At 34.9% G+C, this 18,717-nt stretch overlaps 1 protein-coding gene across 4 annotated transcripts; it reads left to right on the top strand.

Moving 5' to 3' along the window:
• The first annotated feature begins 2,019 nt into the window (after nt 1–2,019).
• On the top strand, nt 2,020–18,327 carry LOC114521596 (protein inturned-like). Of its 4 annotated transcripts, XM_028542084.1 has the most exons (21): nt 2,020–2,102; nt 3,096–3,354; nt 10,351–10,494; nt 11,790–12,295; nt 12,782–12,867; nt 13,021–13,218; nt 13,422–13,537; nt 13,618–13,707; nt 13,823–13,900; nt 14,188–14,365; nt 14,592–14,642; nt 14,760–14,819; nt 15,063–15,188; nt 15,264–15,353; nt 15,565–15,614; nt 15,903–16,004; nt 16,143–16,282; nt 16,529–16,745; nt 16,970–17,138; nt 17,296–17,438; nt 17,751–18,327. In XM_028542084.1, the coding sequence occupies exons 3-21, from the start codon at nt 10,391–10,393 to the stop codon at nt 17,860–17,862; spliced, it is 2,616 nt and encodes an 871-aa protein (XP_028397885.1). In that variant the 5' UTR covers nt 2,020–2,102; nt 3,096–3,354; nt 10,351–10,390; the 3' UTR covers nt 17,863–18,327. The 4 variants fall into 4 exon arrangements, with proteins under 4 accessions (XP_028397885.1, XP_028397886.1, XP_028397887.1 ...); XM_028542085.1 differs by lacking the exons at nt 2,020–2,102; nt 3,096–3,354 and adding an exon at nt 6,482–6,669; XM_028542086.1 differs by lacking the exons at nt 2,020–2,102; nt 3,096–3,354 and adding an exon at nt 7,085–7,101.
• Nucleotides 18,328–18,717: the final 390 nt, after the last annotated feature.

Raw genomic sequence — 18,717 nt, 5'->3', positions numbered from 1 at the left:
GATCAGTAAACATAACTTGCAACTTGTATAGAACAAACAGAACCTGCATGACATCTGCAAACCGCTTTCGCAATGTAAAAATAATATGAATCTAATGACCTCATCAATTGTGTGATATATATGTTGAAATATTTAATTAATAACAACACGCAAGGTTTGTATAATGGTTCTGGATGAGTGGGACAACTGCTCTGTACTGCTCAGCATTCGCTTTTTCCAATAATTAAGTCAATTAAGACGAAATGGAAACTATTTGCAAACGTGATGTTCTATAGAATAAGTCAGACCCGTGGGCAGACAGTGAAAGAGTGAATTAAGTGGTGATCATACAAAAACATGTGTGTTCATTGGTATATAGTGCGTCTGCATGCAACGCCTCCCCACTCAACTTACATAAACAATGTTATCGACATGTTTGCCTTGTATTCATCTTTTGTTATGCACTGCAAAGTATGCATTAACGTCGATAACAATATTACGATAAGGTGAAAACTAAGTCTTTCTCTATATATAGACTTATTCTAGAACATTAGTCATTATAGTTTATAAATATGTATGTATACCGCGTATACGATTAAATAATTGACAATTTCGAAGGCAAGTAAAGACAATTTGATAAAGTACTGTAATCATGGTATATATAGGCTGCATATGTTCAGCTGTAACTCATTAAAACATTATCCCAAAAAGATAACACAGAACACAGAAAGATACTATCTACATATTCTTGTTTTTATGTAGTTTCTAGTTTATATGTCATGCATGAAAAGCTCAATGCTTTTGCATGCATGTCACCATGCCAAGGATATCGCCCATTAATCAAAGAATATTCGGAGGCCAGAGAGCTGTTTGGGGATTCATTAATCTTATAGTCTTAGCCTTGAGTGGAAAACCTTTGACATAATTTTAGTATTGAAAAAGTTGTAGGAGGCATGACATCACACACATGTTTGGGATGGTCAACTGATTAAAACAACACTCATACATCACATGCAATAATGCAACTGCTAGGCAAATTCCGAACCAACAATTGAATTCTGACAGTGACATACACGGAGAGACCAAGTGCACTGTAAGAGCCCGAAGACCAAGTATTGTAAAACGTATATAAAGATTTTCGCTTACCCAGTTTTTTTAAAGCGATGTCCTGCTGAGGTCTTTGTAATGTAAGATATTCGCGGAAAATAAAGTGATTTTCAGAATGGTATACTTTACTACTGAGTAATACAATCTTTTCTAAAAATGCTTTCTCACAGTGATATTTTTCAAGTAGTCTTCCTAATCACACAACGCATCTTTCAATATCGATATTGACTTAAGGGTTGAGTTAAATCTATATTCATTGACATTGCATGTTTTACATAGGAATGATTTAAGTTGCCAAGATCGTTTGAATCTGTTTTGCATTTTGGACACTGCTACTAGATTAGATTAAAACAGAGCCATTCCCAGCTAACGAATTTTAAGCTAAATAGCTCCCATTCGTATACAGTGCATCGATTTTTGGCTAGAGAAATTTGCCGAAATGTCGTATATTCATGCTGTGCATATATGCATTATTTATTGCACAATGACATCAATTTTGCAAAGTCGATGAGGATGAAAGTTATTGAAATTCTATTTAGGATTAAGCCATGTCGTATGTCTGTTTCACTGATCTTTCTTTCCATCTTAAAAGAACAATATCTGAAATGTATTTTCCAAAAAAAAACTCCATAAATCATAAATATCAACAACTGCCTTGAACACGTCATGTATGCAGAGAAGGTGCTATTCTTGTTGTGAAAGAATTGAACAATGCTATTAATTTTCTATTGATAAACATCTATGAAGATATGAAAAGAATTGGCAGTTGACCATAGTTTGATTGAATAAATAATAAAAACACGACGAATCATTGCGCGGTATATGGAAATTTGAAACCATATTTGACACTCTTGTACTATATATATACACTGCACTTATAGTCTTATATATACATAATACATGTCTCGCTTCCTGCATGCTCCAGTCGTTCTTCTTGATATTTCTTCATATGTGAATTCGTGTACTGCTCTGAAGACTTGACGACAGTCTTCACGTCAGCTCGAGTATCATAAACTGTAAGTTAACTATAGAAAATATTCTTTTTATCTTATTTCAGTAATATGTATATAATCTTCCTTGAAACATGAAAATTCTTCCAGTTTACAAATATGTTGTGAAGATTTCCGTAATTTGATCTTGTCGACGTTAGTGCTTCAAGTTCATTAAAACAATAATTTTTAACTGTAAGTGAACAGTCTTGTTGGTTTGATTAACCGGCGCCTGAAAAGTCTCAACCTTTCTCAGTTACTTGTTAAATTTATAAATTGTAATGTACATTTCTTGTTGTCAAAGTCACGAAAGAAGAGTTAAAAGCACATGACAGTCGCACATTATGATACAGTATTAAGGATAGCTATTGTAATAATATCTAGACTAGAGTCTAGGCGGCTCGCAATTTTTTTGCGATATTAGACCGTCATTGCATGTATATATCTAGTTAATGCATATATAGTTTGAAGCCTGAGTTAACTGCCGTTCTACAGTGTTAGTGATTATATTATAATATGCAGCGTTCATCACGAAATCCAAAAATCAGGCTTCTTAAAAAGTCGATGAAGTATAAACATTGGAAGCTGATAGAATATATATAAACAAAAATTTGAACATTTTTCTGCAAATATTTAGAAATGTCTGCTGCCTTTTAGTTAATACGTTCACGGGGAAATTTTAGATGATCCATTGAATTGAATTACGCGATAGCCTGCATGATAGGAATATGAGAAAAAGAGAAAATAACAGATGATAAGACACTGATTTTCGTAGTTACACGACCGATTGTCTGGTTTATATCAGAAGGCGATAAAAGCAAACGAAATGCTCAAAATGTTCGACCCGCCCAACTATTATCATCTTGTGAGGTCTGCATGTCATATGAGGTGGAATGTGGAGCGAAAGGTGGACTACAATGAACAAAACGCTGGTGGCATGTTTCATTGCATGAAAATTTGAAAGAATTATTCCTTGTAATGACTAATGTGTTAAGAAATTCATTAATTCTTCCTTTACAGAATTATCACAGCTTTTTCACAATCGTCATATCCTGCGGATTTCTGCCAACCAAGCCTCATGTATTCAGAATGTGTGAATAAACCTGAAAAACAAATCGGATTTTTACTTAAAAAACACATATTTTGCTTGTTGAATTCAACATTTGTTTTGTTCGTCTGAAGTTTGTCTTACAAAGACACGTACGAAGCTGAAGAACCTTAAAGTATAGGAACTCGTACGGTGCTTTGAGATGTTAACAGCTATTTTGACAGGAAAGAGGTATTATTGTATATGCATTGTATTGAAATATGCAGATATTCGCATCAAATGTGGTATAGCAATTCCATAAACTATACAAAAACACTTGCAATAGGAGAGTTAGTATATATGCTCTTGGGTCAAAACGTCAAAAGTGTTTTTGTCTATTTTAGTGAGTTGTTAAACGACATTATACTGATGCGAAGTTGTTGGAAGACGCTGGCTGCACGCTGATCATTGGTTCAGTACTACTTGCCCGTCTTCCCTTGCATCACCAATATTTCTTTCCTAAATCCTAATATGCTTTCGTCAACTAGTTTCTTGATGCAGTTGTGACACGCTGGAACATGACACGCATTATTATTACGACAGTCTAAACGTTCATTGTTATGTCATTTTTTGAAGTGCCGGAATATATTATACTCATCTAGTTGAGCGACCATTCAGCGACCATTAAAGCCCCAGTCGCCTGTCCCCATGCTCTGGTGATGCCATAATAAATATAAAAAACTCTCTGATATAACAATAATGTACTATGTAGTTAATGCTAGCGTGGACGTGATAATTAATTATGTCAGGTTAATTTTCCTGATTTTCATGGAATAAAGTGTGTTTTGATCAAAAGGTCGACCTGAAACGTTCAGAAAAAAATAAAGTGTTAGACGCGACTGTTTCGTGTTTAAACTGGATATTGATCGCCATGCTAAAAATGTCTAACCCTACAGGGCCGCAAGACTAGGGTAGCCATGCACCACTAGCGGGGCATGGTGCAGGTGCCCTCACTTTTGAAAACACTTAAATACACGGCCCTCTTTTAACGAACGTGCTCTGAAATATTTATGGATAGTTTTTTGAGGCCTTAGATCACGTTAATGATAAGCCCACAAAGGGTCTTAAACTGACAAGAAGCTTATGCTCAAAGGGCTTACAAATAGACAATCCTTTTCATTTGCGGTAACGCAAGGGTTAATCATTTCAAACATATTTCAAAATATGACTATAGCTCATTAGTCATTACTAATAACCAAACGTTGTCCTCAGTTGTCTAAAATCCTCAGTTAATTAATATTCACATTACAAAGATTTATCTTGGAAGCTGTAATACAGAGCTGCCTTCAACCATCATGCAATGGTCGCAACGTCGATCGAATCCCACCATATTATTTCCGCCTCGACTTTAAGTTTTTCGCGAGTTTCCGGGTATGCAGTGTATTCGAAGCGCCTATATTTTGGGGAAAATATTCGGGGATTAATTATAGAAAGTCAACGTTGGTAATGTAATAAGTTTATCGAGTTGGGGGAGTTTTTCCGGGTTTAAAAATCGGATATTACCAGTTGCGTATGCGGTGCATTTCACTCGACGTCGCGTTGTCACTTTGACTGTCAGTTGGGGCTGTTTTCCATGCACTGTCTACCACGCACTGTAACGTTTTTTGCACGTACGTAAAAGCTTAAAACCTTCGAAGTTGTTGTATAATTAATTTTATGCCAGAAAAACCCATCAAATCATCAGAATGCAACCCTATGCATCTATTCGATCGTTGATTTCATATAAGTATAATTGATTCAGTTAAATGATTTAAAACTTTTACGTGCGTGTACGTACGCACAAAAAACGCAACAGTGCATGGAAAACAGTCCTTAGACATGCATTGGCAAGAGTTATTTCACTGCCGGCACTGGTGATAACTCTCCAACAGAATGAGTTGGAGTCTTCACGAGAAATGGACGCTGTTCATTCTCCCCAGTGCCACGCCCACTTCCTTACGCCTATGCCACGCCCACTCCCTAACGCCTATGCGAGGAACATCCTATTTTATCGAAAAAATTTTTAAACACAGTTTGTCTTCTCCACGTAGCCGGTAGCCGACAACAACTTTAAGTACTTACTAACGACTTTTTACACCATTTATCATTAGTCAAATTTGTATAAAAACTGGCTAAAACAGACAAGGTCAAGAGTCTTATATAGTTGCGATAGTTGCGGTACGGAAAGGTGAACTGATTGTCTTTCATATAGGCATAAAACTAAAGTTTGATGTCAGAAAGACAGGCTATAGTAACATCACGAAGGCCTACAAAATATTAAATATCATGTTGCTTGAATCTCTTCTGAATGAATGTGATGTACATTTTGGTTTTAATACGCATGTAGATGATGTAGATCTGTATACACTTTTATAACATACAAACAACATTGACAACATTGTTCATGTCAGATCGTCTTATGACAGTAGCTAAGTTCACATTGAAAGTTGAAATCCGAATATACTCATTCTCAGATAACGTCCAGTTAACGAGCTTCTTCTTTACGCCCCAGTGCAGCGACGGTCAAACATGGCCGAATATTCATGCAAAACTCCGGTGAAAAAAATGTCGATGTTATCATAGAGTCCACGTGTCGCTAAGTATGCAACTGCAAGGTTGTCATGTGTGAGATAATGACTTGATTCGAAAATATGTTGATGAGTCTCGCTAATGTTTGATCTCACCAAGAATGAATGAGAAAAAAAATTAAATTATGATTACTCTGGCGTTATACGGGACCTCGTGAAGCTTCATAATGATCTAGGAAGCACGGTCATTGGTGGGAGATCGTATTAACAAAAGCTCTTTTGCCGGAAACATCTTATATAAACATTCAGGCGAAGAACGTCAATGTTTTCCAGGTGGATTTAATTGTTTGCGGCAAGCTGTATATAACCCTCCCTACATTTTGAAACTTAGTTATACGCAGTAACGCAGAGATAACATGTGCAATCCTTTAATGTCGTTTTATACGCTGATTAATACCGGACTAAAAAGTAAAAATGTGTTTAGAATGATAGTTAATACTTCGAACTTTAAAAAAAAATCTTTGTTTTATATTATTTATCTGATGTTGGCGCTCTAGGAGACAAGTTTGTCCATATAACTATCAAATTTCTTCCGATTGATTGAAAAAACAACTGGGTAAAATAAACACTGAGATCTCAGTTAATACCTTGTAATTACTCGTAAAGCTCTCTCTATGATCCCAAGGCAAGGCACTGGTCACAATGAAAGTTATTTGATGTAGAACTAAGCATTGTTATATTTACTGTTTTTGCATTGATTTATTTCTCGCGAGGTGGCCGGCTTTTCTCTACTCTAATCTATCAACACTCCCGTTAATGTCACGCAGTCTGGCTAAAATGATATAATTGCCTCAAAACATTGGTTTGACTGAGGATACAAGCACCAAAAGAATCAAGATAGCGACAAGTAGAATTGTTCACCACGCAGTAATTTGTTATATTTTTTCGCTCGGGATTTTATCTCATTCTATGATGGAACGGCTATTGTTTCTACCAAAGGGTATGTTTTGGCAATATTTGTTTGCATGTTGTTGATGAAGTCACTTTACGTTTATAATAAAACGAATTCATATCGATTAACAAATACACGAAGTATCGTAATACTGATTTGTAGTGAGTTGTATTCCACTTCACATGGACTGGTAAATTCAAATCACCTGCATCACGTATCCGCCATTATGTTACATAATTGTTACATTTTGCTGACGAGGACCAGAAATTTTCCATCCACATGAACTTCCTTGTCTTTTAACACCCAGAAATTTGGAGTGACACTTAACTTCGTCTTGTGCCCCTCATCTATCTAAAACTGCCATAGTATCGTTGAGACAAGACTAGAAACTTCAATGTATGATACCTCCATATCTAATTTACTTCAGTATTCACAGTAAGTCAGTATTTCTTCCGCTTGGATGTCAACTGGTGATATTATGTGAGTGATTTTTATAGTGCAAATCGTAAAGCCGTAAAGTCAAATGTGTTCGGTATATATGTGGCTCGTGACATTGGTCGACCCACATTGGTATGATTTAGTGTGCATATATAGAAAACTAGCGTAATTAGTAGCAACTTTTTCAACAAAATTTAGCTCATTTCCTTAAACTATTCTTGACAATAATGCATTGCGCAGTCTGGATCTAGGAAAATGAATTCGAATGACCAAGTTTCATCAGAAAACACTTACAGGTATTGCCTTGTCATTAGAAAGTTTCCGCGTTTAGATGCATGCAATTCTGATTTGTGCTGCAGACTCTATATTTTTTCTTATTTTGGAAGTGTGAATGTGTGTCAGATAAAAACTGTAGAGAATATTATTGACATCGCCGAAAAAAATGTGTGTCATGAACTTTACGGAATAGTATATCGTATTATTGAGATTGAGAAATGTGTCTCATGACTCGCATACACATGCTATACCATATCAACATACAGCGTTCTGTAACATAGACTATAATAGATAGATATAGTTATTATGATAAAGCATATAGGGTATAAAATATCAGTACGGTTGACAGGGCAAAATATATGGCATATTTGACTAACTAACTTTACTGAAACTCTGCGTGATGCCTCTCAGGTGTTTTAATCTGATTTATTTAATACATGCAAATATTTTCCTCTTATATTCCATATATATTGATGCTGAAAGATTCATTTGAAAACTTTGGTTTCGTAAAAGATTGAACATCTTTCCTAGATATATTTTATATCATGACCTTTTTCTTCTATATGTCTATATTGTTTTTGTCAAAAGAAAGAAAGACTAGAATTCGGTTTTTATAAAAGTTCTGTATTTACTATTAATCTCTCATGCTCCCAGATTAACCCCCAGCTACCCAACATGGGGTGGTGACTGGCGTCGGCAAGAAACACTCACGAACAGACCATCGCTTAATTTCGTCAATACTACTTCATCTATTATATACTTAATTTTTTCACTTCAAACAACTTCCTATGTTTTGACATGAATCTATTTCGGTTCTTATAACATTTAATAGGTCATGTGTAATTAGAGAAATCTTTTCACATGTTATCGTGCTGTCCACGTGATAACATTGTTAACAACGTCCATGTAATATTTTTGCACGTTTTTTAACAGGCTATTGCAGTCAGAAATGTATTTACTATGGGTTTTGCACTGAGAGTCGAACTGAAATTTGAGGCACTGACTTATTAATTTTATGTCTTTGCATGAGGTTATAAGCTCAAGATTATTTGAGGTTGTTATAATGGAGAACAACATGTTAGGAAGGCAATTAAGTAATTCGTTTGCATTGAATGACACCTATCAAAGTGAAACTGGAAAGTTTATGTTATCCAGAGCGCAAATTCGATGAAAAATTGATTTGGTTATTTGCCAATAGTAGATGACCCTAAGTTGATGAGAGGACTGACTGACACGAACGGTTGTAAAAAAACCTTTTTTTCAACTGAGGACTTTGGAATGTAGTTCTCGTTTTCACCTTTCTCTCGAACTTTCCTCGCAACTTGCAATCCAATTATACTTTTAAGAGATGTAAATTATCGAAGAGTCTTCAACATGTAAGTGTACGAAACATCCATGGAGTGTACTAACACAGAATAGGAACCCGTATCAGTAGACATTCGTCATTAATTCGTCACGCAGCGAGTGACTTAAAATAGAAAGTCACTTGCTGTGTGACGAATCGATGACGCAAGTCACACCTACGCAGAAAACAATAGAGATGACTTTCTGAAAGGTTTCTATTCTGTGGTAAAAACAACAAAATTTGGTAATTTCCAAATTCATATCTCTCAAAAGTAGAATTGCATTAAAAGTATATACCGTGTATAGTGTATACTATTGCAGGGTCTTTAAATAATTGCATAAAAAGAATATTCTCTATCTATTTGAGCATTAAATGCCAGAGCACGACCGTTGCCATAGGAGAACTTTACAAAACACCCTTAAACAATACTCAACTGCACAATACAGCACGTCCATATACTGGAACAACACACCACAGCCAGTACAACAAATAACCACACAACAAAACATGCTCCATTGTTTGAAAACACCTCACGCTAGTGGACTGCATGGTCAAATAGTCGTCGAACTAGGGAAAATATTGACGCACGTTTAAATTGATTATGTGTTTTTCTAACATCACTTTAGACACGGAGGCTGGGGAACAATGCCTCGACGTATTCTTAGTACATTTGGAACATGCCAATAGACAGGACACGCCAATCATGCACTAATATTTTGGTCCATCGTAATAGGGTGGGATTAAAAAGAATTCCAAGATGCTAAACCTTAAGACAACATGCTATATTCTCTAACATGAATAGTATTTGACCGAGTTTACTCAGGAATGAATTGATGAAGATATTATCCTATATGTCTATTCAATTTTACCTTAATTGCGGAAATATATGGCGTAAGTTTTACGCCTACATGAAAATGAGAAGTTTTTTGTTTATTTCATTCTTGCTTTGTTGAAGCTGAACGGGTACTTCATTTTAAGACTATCTTATATAAGTCCCTTTTCTCCCAGTATTAGGGATATTTTTGCAATCGACTGGGCAACGTAATTAAGCGCTGCGCTGGACAATCAGGTTTACGGCGTGCTCATTATAGCTAAAAAACTTCATTAATATGTCATCGACTGCATGGCAAGAATTATGGCGCGGGCGATGACGCCTACATGGCTATATAATGCGATAAGTGTGGGGATTCAAACTATTTTCTTTATATTCTGCGTTTCGGTTTTACGTGGTTGCATGTTTGTTTTACTGGAAAGTTGAAAATAACACGTATATACACTATTATAACGTACGCAAATGCAAATTATATTACCCTGATTTGATTTGTACATTTAAAATCGATCTGCAGGAATAAATTGTCACACTTCATCATAGTCTTCAGCACCAATTGAATTGTGAACTCAGACTCTGTAAGACGATATAAAAACGATGTATACCTTAATTGGTAAGCTTTGGCTCGTGATAAAATTTTTGTTTTTTATGGTCGGTGTAAATTTTTATCAGAGACGATGTCGACACACAGGCTGGAAAAAGTTATCAAAAGATTTTTGTTTCTTTGATTTTTTTGTTTACTTGCTTGACCTAAAAGCACCGCTTTGTCTCACTACTATAAGAAGATACTGAATAAACGATTAGCGCAATTCTTAAGTTTATTTCAACTCCTTTTTTAAAGAATCCTAAGACAAAGTTGAAAAGTCAGAGCAAATGCAAGTATGCCTGAAAGAATATGCAAGAGCGACGTCTCTCGTTGGCCAACACCAAAGAAACGTTTAAGGAGAAAAGAATTTCGTCAAGTAAAAAATAATCTTTTACGAAGGTAAATAAATAAAGTTCAATGTTAACTACGAGACGCTTTAAATAAAACACCCTAGATACGCCAGTTTGAACACAGACCTACGTTCCGCTGGCTGAATTCACCGAGGGAGGCACTTTCCCGGTGGTTGGTAAACAAATGCGCCGTGGTGATCGTCATTAACGTATTTATCATTCCTTGCTCTACAAACTTGAGCATTAAACGAAAGTTCATTGTAAAGTGTTTGAGTATTTGAAAACATTCTAGAGGGTCCCATATACGGCTATCCCCGATCACGTAAAAACGTTAGCTCATTTACGTGTCACGTGAAATCACGTCGAGCTGATCTGAGATCATAACGTAAGGCTAAGCCTCAAAGTCTGTGCGCAGTAAGAGCTAAATGCTCAGCTTTTTGAAAGAATTAACCAATAAAAATTCGGCATTTCGTCGCGTAAGCAAAATAAAAAGTAGAGCAAAATAAAAGTTGTTTTTCATCAATTTTCGCAGTATGAAATTTCCTCATTGTGTGCGGTGAACACGTTCGGCTGAGCTGATGACCTCATTCATGACCACGCGTGGCCGTTGGCTCAGCCCGCATGGAAATAATAGCATTTCTCAAAATGTTCAAGTCTCAAAGTCATATGAAATGAAGGAAATGATAATTCAGCTTTTTTTTCGTGATTGATATTTTTACTCAGTAAAAATTTACTCTCTAAAATACATTCTGTCGGCATCAATGCGTGTATATCCCGCGGGCTACCACGCGATACTGACCTTTCTCTAACCCCAGCCACAGCTCAGCAATCACCAATACCAACCAAGATACCAACAATACCTGCACGCACGAATTCATAGCCTTCACCTTTGCAGAACTCGAAAAAGCAAGGTCAAGTCTATTAAAAAGGCAAAATCATGAATTTGATTCTGCTCCGACTTATTTCAATTTTTCTAACCGTAAAGTTACCGTAAAATTTTGACGATGTCAACTCACGCGCCAAGGCGTCATGCGAGGTATGGCCGATACGTGTATTTAAATATTTTATGTCCTGTCTTGGAATGCCAATACTTTTCGGTGTTTTTGTTGTAACTTAACTTCTATTTTACCTTTTAAATCATAGTCCAAGAAACACCCACCAACTGTGAGACTGTAAAACGTTTTCGATTGATTCATAACAAATATTAACAAACTGTATGATGGTATTTTAATAGAGCAATAATAATCAACTGACAGGCTGTGTTTGGAATATCAAACATGAAATTATTTACTGATATTAATGTTCGCTTTATTTGATGATAAATTACAATGTAATTTTCTCTAGCTATGAAAAGGCTCCATGGGTATCCGAAATACAAGACAAGGGAGACTTATTTTACGTTGAACAGTACGTTGATGATCCAAATACAGGACATTCAACTGCTCAACAAAAACAAACATCTGAACAATATCAACAAAATGGCGGTCAAGTGATAAAAGATAAGCGACTTACTGGAAATAAATTGCTGGATTTTATATCGCAAATGAAGAAGACAAAGAAGACGGATATTGGTATATCACAAAAAGATAATCCTAATCAAGATCAAGATAGAGCTGGTAAAGAAAAAGACATGAAGTTTGAGGTAAAATTACGTGTTCATCCACCGAGGATTGGTCCCTATAAAAGAGATGATTTGGAAAGTGTGCTGGGCATTATTCCACTCAAGTCTGTAACCGCAAATGACAGAGATGAACTTAGTTTTACTCATGAATACGGACGAGATTCAAGGATTGTAATCGCTGGTTTTACACCCACTGGACCTGCTATCAGATCTCACCAACTGGAGATTGGTAAGTACAATTTATGGTACCATAAAGATTTATGCTGTTATAGTTTGTTAAATCCAATTTCAGTTGAGGATGAGCCAGAAGATTACACTAATGTAATTTTTTTATAAATGCTTCTTGGATGAGAAATACCAGTTGGCTTTAATTGATAATTAGTATTGTGATTACTACTCAGAGATGTACAGTAACTACTAACTAGCACTATTTAATTGATGAGTGTGCATTTATAAATATTTTTAGATATATATTCAGTTTTATGCAACAGATTTTTTGGAAGTGCATGCAATAGAAACCAGTTGAACAGAGCTGAATATATGTGTACATATTATATATGAACTATACACAGTATATCACGTACATGTTACATCACTGTTCTTACTGAAGGATCATTAAGCTAGCCTAACTTTTATGTATAGAGATAAGCTATAGTGGATAAATGATAAAATCAGATTTTGAATAAATTGGAACACAAACATTTTTTTCTTTTAGGTGATAGTATTTTAGCCTTGAATGGCTTGGAGATAAATATAAACAATGTTAATGCTATTTTGGGAGCAATTCCTGGATCTGTAGAGGTACGCTGCATTTAATTAACACAATACCATAGTCGTTGAGCTCTTTTTTCACTAGTGCACATAGGGTGAATAAAAATGGTACATATAATGCAACTTCAGTATCCTACAGTATTTTATACAGTATTTTTAATTATGTTCTTCATTTGTTATTAGGTTACACTAAAAATCCAGAAACATTCTCCCCCACCAGCTCAGTCTCCTTTTGTAAATGGGTTTATTCCCAATGACAATCATTTATTGAGAATAATCAATGGAAAAAAGAAGAGTGATCATCTTGATGAACTTCAAAATACTCCTCATGCTGCTATGTTTCTTTCCCTTGATATATCCAGTGAAGATGAGGTTGAAAAGGTTTGAAAAGTTTATTTGTTGTTCTCAGATTTTCTCTGATGGGGGTAAAATTAAGTAACCAAAACAAGAAATGCCCATATTTTTGATATACAGTAGTACATTTTATTGGCACACAAGTCTTGCAGTGTAACTACTTTTTGGGCTAGTATGATAATATAGTATTATAATCATATGCTGAAGACATTTAATTTATTTTATTATAGGATATCATATTCCAATTCCCGAAAGATTCTGTGACAAATAAAGTTGTCTCATTGCGTGGAATATTTTTAACATTGGGTGATTTGTTAACATCTGTGACTGGCTCGTCTCCACGTAGGTAAGAAAATAAATCAAAATCTTGTAAGCTTCAAAATGAAGGCGTATTCCTATTCATCATCTGGGAAATTTAATTTACAGCACAAGTGTTGTTATTGATGGAGAATTAATTCATATCGGGTACCAAAAATTCAAACAAGAAATCCTCGTATTGGCTTTACCAGCAAAACGGTATGACATATAAGACATTCTTTACATATCTCTCCCATCCATTCGAGTTCTGTTGATGTTTGAGGTTGTTTTGAATTTTCTATACCTGACTTTGTGGTATTTGTAAATATCTCAGGGCTTGCCTTTTTCACATGGAAATCTTGATGCAGAATCTGAATCAGCTTCTTTGTTTGATGTTTGGATCCCTTCATAGGTGAGTACTTTGCAGGTTTATGTCAATTTTCTAAATATAACTTGAGGTCTCAATCCATTACTGTATCTGTCATTCCATAATAATTTTATTTTATATAAGGAACCCTTGTAGTTTATCATGAATAGTCTAAATTGTCTGAGTCAAACTCCATGTTGTGGGCTTAATTCAAAAAGGAAGAGTACGTACAGTATAGTATGTGCCTGTATGGAATATGCAATGAAAAACAAAGATTGGATTGTGTATTTGGATATGAAAAGTAATTATTGTAAAATCTGTTCTTTTCTCAGGGCTTTCTGTGATGATTGCAACACTTTACGTTTGGAACATTTCTTTTCTTTGATATTTGAATACATTCTTGGCACAAGATCGATATTTGCTACTTCAAGTAAAAGTGTAGATCCATTGGATGGGTTTTTAAACTGTATTGAGGGAGCAAGATGGCTTGATCTTCCCTCTGAGTCAAAGGTACAGTATACAGGGTTATCAAATTGTTATTGTAACTTGAACAAGCGAATTTGGAATGCCTAGATAACTTGATCAACTAGGGCAGTTTTTAATAATTGAATAAAGGCTTATTGCTGTTGAATAACATTCTCTACTTTATGGGAAAAAATGAGCTAATACGCTAGCGATATATAGATACCCTGTAGTTGTATTGAAGAATTGTGTATTTTTCTTGTTTCTACTAAAGGTTCACATTGATACGTGTTTAAACGAATTAGAAGCTAATGACTGTGAATGGGTGAGTTTAAAACAAGTTGATTTATGGCTGTTGATTATTGCCTGCATACTATTATTGGCAATATTTTAATGATAGTTCACTCCAACAAACCTGTTTTCTTAACAAAATGTTTTACAGGCTGAATTGCTTACAATGAGAAGGCAATATTTAGTCCTGGGATCATGTTTATTTTACAAAGTATGTTTATGTTTACCCTTTGACACTATTATAACTGCGTTCCTTACAATAATGGAAATTGGAGAGCGAATGCTTCCAAAGATCACCTCCTAGCCCACAAGCTTGCAGAAAAATGCATCATACATGTGATTCTTTGTTGTTCAATATTTAAATATTCTCTCCCTATACACCACGTTCCAAATTTATACAACATAATCCTAGAGATATTATATTTTACCATAGTTCTAACTAAACTATTTGCAGGGAGTTTTGATTGGAAATCATCTTCCTATTGAAGATTTGCAAGATCTTGTTCACTACTGTCGATTTCATTGTTTGTTCACAACTTCAAAGCAGCAACGTTTGGCGCAGTTAGTCATCTGGAGAGAGGTAATTTTTTGCGTCGAAAGTAGTTTCATTCATTTCAAATTTTTTTTTAATAATTTTCCTTTTTAATATACACAGATATTTTTAACGAAAGAGAGAAAAGAATGCTCGGATGCTCCTTTGAAAGCAAACTTCCAGTCTAGAACATTTTTGCTGGTAGTGGGATTGGTATGTATAAATGCATGATGTACTAAAGAATAAATGAACTTAATGAAGTACATACTGACTGTGGAAGAACGTTTAGATGTAGCATATGAGCATGTATTCACAGTCGATTGTTGCGTAAATCCATGATGATACTGTTGTTTTGTTCATTGTTCTAAGATAAACGACGGATGTTTTTCTTCACTTGCTAACATTGTTTTAATTTTCTGTTCAGAAACATTTCTTGTTTTGTATCATTCTCGAAGCTGGTGTCATTTCACAAAGGTACGTTAAAATATCAATTTTATACAGAGCTGAAAAGAAATGTTTATATAAGGAAAATTAGACATTAAGTGCGGAACACGGCAAAGACGACGTAAAATGACAAGTGAATGGCGTTATCTGCCTATTTAAGGGCGTGTCACGCCATTTATTTCACGAGGTTTGCTATTGTACATGAGGTACATGGAACATGATTGTGAGACCCCGCATGGTTGCTACCAGTTTTTATACAAATAAAGAAATGACTTTGCGTTGTAAAAAATAAATGATTTTTTGTATTATATTTTCCAGAGCGAACGGTAATCCTGGTCCAGACCCATATTATATCGATCAAGCTAAGAATATCTTATATGAATTAGAGAGTTTAGATATTCCTGCAGTATGTGATGAAAGGTACAGTAAATATAGCTATATACTCTATAAACTGCCTGCATTTCCAAATATACAACATTACCTTTTAAAACTCGAAATGTTTTAAATTTTTTAAATTAATTTAAATTAAAAAATTGATTTTATATTTATTTGTTTCAGATTTGAAAACCCCAGTGGTCCCCCGACTGTAACCGCTGACCAGAGTGTTTTGCGCAGTAAGTCAGTTTCTGTGGAGAAAATGAGTCATGATGGTAAAGCCAGGGCGAGTACTGGTTCAGTCGAAAATATAAAGTCATCAGGTATGTAACTTGCTTGTTTTAATATACTGTATTTGTGTATTAACGCAGAGTTGTGTCTACTGTAAGTACAGTAGAAGGTAGTGTACTGAATAGCGAAGTTGTGCGTACAGTGCTGTGTGCTAGAGTTGTAATAATATTACCTCCGAAGTGTTCAAGTGTAATACAGCACGTCGTGGAACCGTTGACGTTGTAATATTTTGGACAGAACTGCTTTAGTTCAATGTTCTTCAAACAAACCTTTGCTAGGTGTGGAAGAAACTGAATCGGTTCATTCTGGGATGAGTGGAGGTCCATTATCGCCTTACCGTCGTAGAAGACAAAGCTCGAATGTCTCAGATGCTTCTAAAGAAAGTACAGGTAGCATTAAGACATCAAGAAGTGCAACCGCTGTCCCACTGACTTTGGCAAAATTGAGGAAAGATACCGAGAATACTGGAGATCTAAAATTCAATTATCTGAACAAGTACGTGTATTTTTAGTGACCGTCAGAGATGGTATTTAAGAGGAGAGTAGGAAATATTAACTTATTTATGATTTGGGGTCAGAACGATCACGGTGGAAAATAAGGCTGTGTAATTGACTAATGTGAGTGTAATTTTTGCATGAAATTTTTGTTCTATGCATTTCAATTTAAAGTTTTTCAAATCGAGTTTGGAATATGTTTCTATAAATATGAATATTTTTTAGATTAAACTCGGGTGAAGAGAATACTGTATTTCATTACGTCATACACAATATATTTCATGGAATAATCATGTCACCATTCGTGACTGCGTCAAGAGGAAAGCTACATGATGCTGTATTGGAAAATTTTAACAAAGCCTGTCTAAAAATTAAAAGACATTTCCGTCGCAATGTAAGTGCATTTTGACGTGAAGATCGAATTCTACGGAATAACAACTTTGTTAGCTATAAGCCATACGCATACCAATATTGAATGTTTTGAATAACTATTTTTTTATATAACAAACTATACCATGACCACTTCTGAAAGTTAAATGTCATTATTTTAGTCCATGTTGAACAAAAATAAGTCATGCTCACCCCAAGAGAAGTTTTCTTCGACATCCTCAGATACAATTGCTGAGATGGGAATACAGTTTTGCGTTCCAGATACCAAACGACAAGGACCATTATTGAAGTATTGGGTCAAAGGGTAAGTTCGTTTCCCTTTTTACTGGAATTATATGAAGAGTTATAGATGTATACACATAGTAAATTGAATGATTGTGATAAAATCACATGTGCACCTTATACTAATTTTCTCTTCTTTTTATTTCTGGCGTCGCTAAAAATTTTGCAAAATTACTTCGTAAAGGAAATGCACCTTTTTACGTTTTCAGCATCTCAAGTAATGTGATTATCGCACATTTTGCACATAATTAGCAGATATTCAGTCAAAAAATCTTGTAATTCTAGATTTCGTAGCCAAAACGAAACTAAAGTTTTTTTATTCCTTTGTTCCCAGGAGGTTAATATTCAGCGGTGGCCCAAAAGAATTTTATGTATGCTATCAAGATTCTGCTTCTCAAAATTCGGTTGAACTTGCTTTTAAACTAGGATTTGGTTCCCCACTTTGATTCAGAGAATTTATTTTCGAAAGGAATCCTGGAGGAACGCACCTTGTGAATATACAGGATCTCGATGTTTTTTTATTGTAACGCATAAAAAAACCAATGAAACTGTGTGAGTCCGCTATTCTTTGCGGATACTAAGTGGAAGCAATGAAGTACCTGAATACCAAAGCTGTTCATCGCACATTAAATGATACAGAAGAATATCCTCATATTATGTACATATATATAAGCTTAACATCGTATAGAGTTTGTATATTAATATATATTATAGTATATAGTTGTCTATACAATATAAATATATATTTTGTAAACATGCATTAACTAGTGTGAATTAGGCAAAGTTAAAGATTTATATTTTTAAAAACCTTAATCTTGTACACAAATGTAGAATATATTTTTATGCGATATTATGTAGACATGAATTAATAAATGGTGCATGGTGATTACTGTGCCTGTGGAGCGATGGTAGCCTATAGTATATTTAACTATAGTATAGAGCGCGCTTTTTGCCTAGCTGCACAACGGTATTGAAGAGCAGGAGGATCGATTCATCACGCATGTCTTCTCGGTAATCGCCGGTCGTGTTGAGCCTTATAGGATAGTTTTAAAAAAATACAATTGAGTATATAGGAAATACCCGAAAAGGTTTTTATAACTGTGATTATACAAACGTAAAGGTATGCAGGTTTAGACAAACACAACGTCAGGGAGGAAAAAATTTAAAAATACACTTGATAATAAAACGAACATGTGTTTTTGATCGTTAGAATAATACGAGACTGCAAGAGATATTTTTTATGGACATTTATTAAAATCACGTAAACACAATTTTTCACCGTATTATCATGAATAATCGCA

This window comes from Dendronephthya gigantea, unplaced genomic scaffold (assembly GCF_004324835.1).
Source record: "Dendronephthya gigantea isolate DGI-Jeju-01 unplaced genomic scaffold, DenGig_1.0 000020F, whole genome shotgun sequence".
In the NCBI taxonomy this organism is placed as follows: domain Eukaryota; kingdom Metazoa; phylum Cnidaria; class Anthozoa; order Malacalcyonacea; family Nephtheidae; genus Dendronephthya; species Dendronephthya gigantea.
The sequence above is the reverse complement of the archived record's forward strand: the minus strand, read 5'-3'. Positions and strand labels throughout refer to the sequence as shown.

Coding starts and splice junctions, on each gene's coding strand:
- LOC114521596 (XM_028542084.1), top strand. CDS start 10,391: ATGCCTGAAAGAATATGCAAGAGCGACGTCTCTCGTTGGCCAACACCA. Junction 13,219..13,421: donor GTGAAGATGAGGTTGAAAAG/GTTTGAAAAGTT, acceptor ATTTTATTATAG/GATATCATATTCCAATTCCC. Junction 15,354..15,564: donor TTTTGCTGGTAGTGGGATTG/GTATGTATAAAT, acceptor TTTTCTGTTCAG/AAACATTTCTTGTTTTGTAT.